A 3,346-nucleotide genomic window follows, 5' to 3' on the forward strand; every position below is an offset into this window, starting at 1 on the left:
AAAAAAAAAAAAAAAAAAAAAAAAATCAGCATTTCTATTGTAGCCTCCTAATTTTGGGGAAGTATTTCTTTAGAAATCTAAAAATCTGGCCCTTTATATCATTATGGCCCCAAAATAATAGGGGACTTTACACACAGATAACATATGCCTCTCAAGATTCTCTCATTAACTTCTACCTCATTCTGCTTGGATTAGGACATTTGGGGATTGTGAAATGAAAATAAAGTTGAGTATAAGCAATCCAAAACCATGTGCTTACACTGGATCCTGGAAGAGGACTTTCTTCAGAAACTTTTTCATCTGTTAACTTTCTCTGGGATCAAACTTTCTTTTCCTAAAAGAGTCACATCTTTGAGTACTACTGGTACATGGCAATCACTACTCAAAAGAAATTAACTTTAAGTGTCCAATAATCAGCTTTCATTTAAAGTCTCTTTCAGCTTGACAAAATAAAAACTTTCAATGTTTTGTGTACCTACTTCCAAAAGAAAATTAGTCTATACATGTATATGTGATTATATATGTACATAAACACGTGTGATTTTCATCAGCCTGTTTATAAACTATTTCCAAAATAAGCTAACCTGCAAATTCATTTGTTAAATGAGTAATTTATAAACTACTTGATTTTTGCAAGTAGTTTATAAACAGGCTGATCAAACTGAACAAATTTCTTAAAATAATTTCACTGTATAGATAGCAAGTTAAGTTATTTACTCTTATTAGTATTTTTACCTAATCTTTAACAAGCATCTAAGTGAAACTGTTTTATGTCCACAGCTACACAATGAAACACTTTGTCACAACATATTAAATTCACATTTAAAACGATAAAGATATCCAGTTACCTCTAGTCTTACATATTCTTATATATACTTTTAATATACTTCTTGATGTTTTATGATGCACACTCAGCTCTTGTAGGATATATAACCATGAGAATATTTAGAATATATGCTTATTAAGTGGTTCAAAACTCTTTTTAAAAAAAGTCAATTCTAAGAACTTAAGCATAAAGTACTCCTTCCATGCCCCAATGTTAAAAGGTCCATTTACTATAGACTACTTGTTTCAAAAAAAAATTAAAATTGGTAATAATTCCGCTTAAATGCCATATTAACCTAGGATCAAAAGTTATTTTTAGTTCTTGTTTCTTAAATACTTGAAATGTGCTGCTGCATGATGTTTTCCTTATATATTTATCCACTGAATTAACTTCAGGTGGAATGTACTTATGAGTTTAAAAGTCCTTTCCCAAAGTCGAAATAACATAAAATGTTTGCATAAAAGACACTCAATGGTTCTTAAAGGGTATCTGAGAGTCTAAACAGCCTATTAACTTGGTTCTGAATAACCAACAACAAATGTGAGCTTTTTGTCACATATATGTACTTTCCCCTGTAAACTCATACCTACATTTTAAATGCATTTTAAAGATGTTTCGTTTGGCCATGTGATAATTATTTGCCCTGTAAAAAGCTACAGGATTTTGGTTTAAGAGCAAATGAGATAGAGTATCTCGTCCATGAGAAGGCTAAGTGGAAAGATCTGCTCCCTGAAGTTTGTAACCAATAGCAAGACAAACTCCAATGCTACCTAGTTCATGTAATCAACAATACGTGAGTCGAAATAAACTAGTGAACTATACATTTCTGTCTACATACCAATTTGCCAATCAACAGGAGGGGAAGAAATTGCTCAAATGTGACTACTGTTAACAAACAACTAAATATTTAGACATAATCTCTATTAAAACCATAACCTATCAATTCTGAAATCATTCCTTCGACTTTTACGTTTTTAATATCCCCGTAAAAAAAAACGCAGCCACCTTTAAAATGTAAATTCCTCCCTTTTTCAAAGTAACCTGCCTAGAAAAATTTAATGTATTAAAATAACAGACAAACCAATTACAACATTAAAAAAAACAAAACACTAAAATGATCAGTAACACAAACCAATCGCTCCAGTTTAGCAAAGCGTATGTTTTTAATCTGTTGTGGGTATGCTATTATACTAATAAGCAACAACGTTTAAAAGTCCACCCAATGCCTAAAGCACCACCATACACATATTTGTCCTTTACTCCAATGAAGCTTAAACTCAGACCCAAACTCAGACCATTTCCCCCTCCTGGCACGCTGAAATATACGAGGGGAAATCCAAGAAATCAGATATGTTAAGTGCCGGTATCTTCTTCCAGAGTAGGGTCAAATTCGTGTTTGCCCGCAAATGTCACTGTCCCAGGAAGTCTGCAAATTCTAACTAGCGCTGGAGTACAAAGAGGCCTGACCACGGAAACACCTGTCCTAGCACCAGGAAGACACTGGGAAACGCAAGCCCCCTGAGTCCGCGCTAGCCCCAGAGCCTCGGCTGCAGCGACGGGGGGACCAGAGGTGGCCGCTGGCCTCGCGGGTGCGGCGGACAGGGTCCCACACCCCCTGCCCGCCTCCCCAGAACCAGGAAACCTGTCAGGCCGGCCGGGACCCACCCTCCTCAGACCCTCGCGCCCCAGTCCAGCCCGGCCCCGGCCCGACCGCTCCCGCCCGCCCCGGCCTCCTGGCTGCACTCTGCCACCTCATCCCTCCCCGGCGGCCTCGCGGCCCCGCCACCTCCGCCGCGCGGCCTGGGCTCGGGCCGCCCCCCAACCCCCGGGCAGGAGCGCCCGGCCCCGGACCCCGTCCGCTCCCCCGCGGCCCGGTCCCCGCCGCCCCCAGGCCCGAGCTCGCGCCGCGCGCTCCCCACCCCCAGCCTCCGCCCTCGCCCCGCGCGGCCACTCCCGGCCCACTGCCCCACGCCGGCTACCTGGAGGCAAGGGCGGCGGAGCACTTCACCCATGGCCCCAGGTCGCAGAGGGCCCGGTGCTCGGGGTCCCGCTCCTTCTCCCGCTCCACGTGGTAGGCGTAGATGGAGAGCAGGATCCCAGCGGCGCACACGGCGTACCGGGCCACCCGCTCCCACCGCGGCACCGACACTCTCAGCAGGACGGGCGCCGCCATCTTCGCCCCTCCGCCGCCGCCGCCGCCTCCCTCCGCCTCCACCTCAGCCGCCGCCGCCCGTCGGGGCCCGACCCAGCCGCCGCCGCCGCCGCCACCGCAGCCGCCGCCGCGCCCCATTGGCTCGGTCGCCTGCTCCGGGCCCCGCCCCCACAGGCGCGCGGCCCAACCGCCCCGAAACGAGTGAGGCGGGCGGAGCGGGGAAGGCGCGCGCGGGCGCGGAGGGAAAGGGCGGAGCGCGCAACCGCCGGGGAGGCCGGGTCCGCTGGCGGAGACTGAGGCGTCGCTGCCGCGGAGCGCGAGGGGGCGGGGCCCGGGTTGAGGGGCGGGGCCCGGGTTGAGGGGCGGGG

At 47.2% G+C, this 3,346-nt stretch overlaps 1 protein-coding gene across 1 annotated transcript in view; it reads right to left on the bottom strand.

The window, feature by feature from the left end:
* Positions 1-3,249, bottom strand: part of VKORC1L1 (vitamin K epoxide reductase complex subunit 1 like 1) — an 82,152-nt gene extending 78,903 nt beyond the window's left edge. The window contains exon 1 of the mRNA XM_032264773.1: positions 2,806-3,249. Coding sequence (XP_032120664.1) covers positions 2,806-3,116 — 311 coding nt within the window. The 5' untranslated portion in view covers positions 3,117-3,249. The remainder of the gene's footprint in view (positions 1-2,805) is intronic.
* Between the last annotated feature and the right edge of the window lie 97 nt (positions 3,250-3,346).

The sequence above is a fragment of the Sapajus apella genome, unplaced genomic scaffold (assembly GCF_009761245.1).
Source record: "Sapajus apella isolate SASKATOON/1434 unplaced genomic scaffold, GSC_monkey_1.0 scaffold146, whole genome shotgun sequence".
NCBI lineage: Eukaryota > Metazoa > Chordata > Mammalia > Primates > Cebidae > Sapajus > Sapajus apella.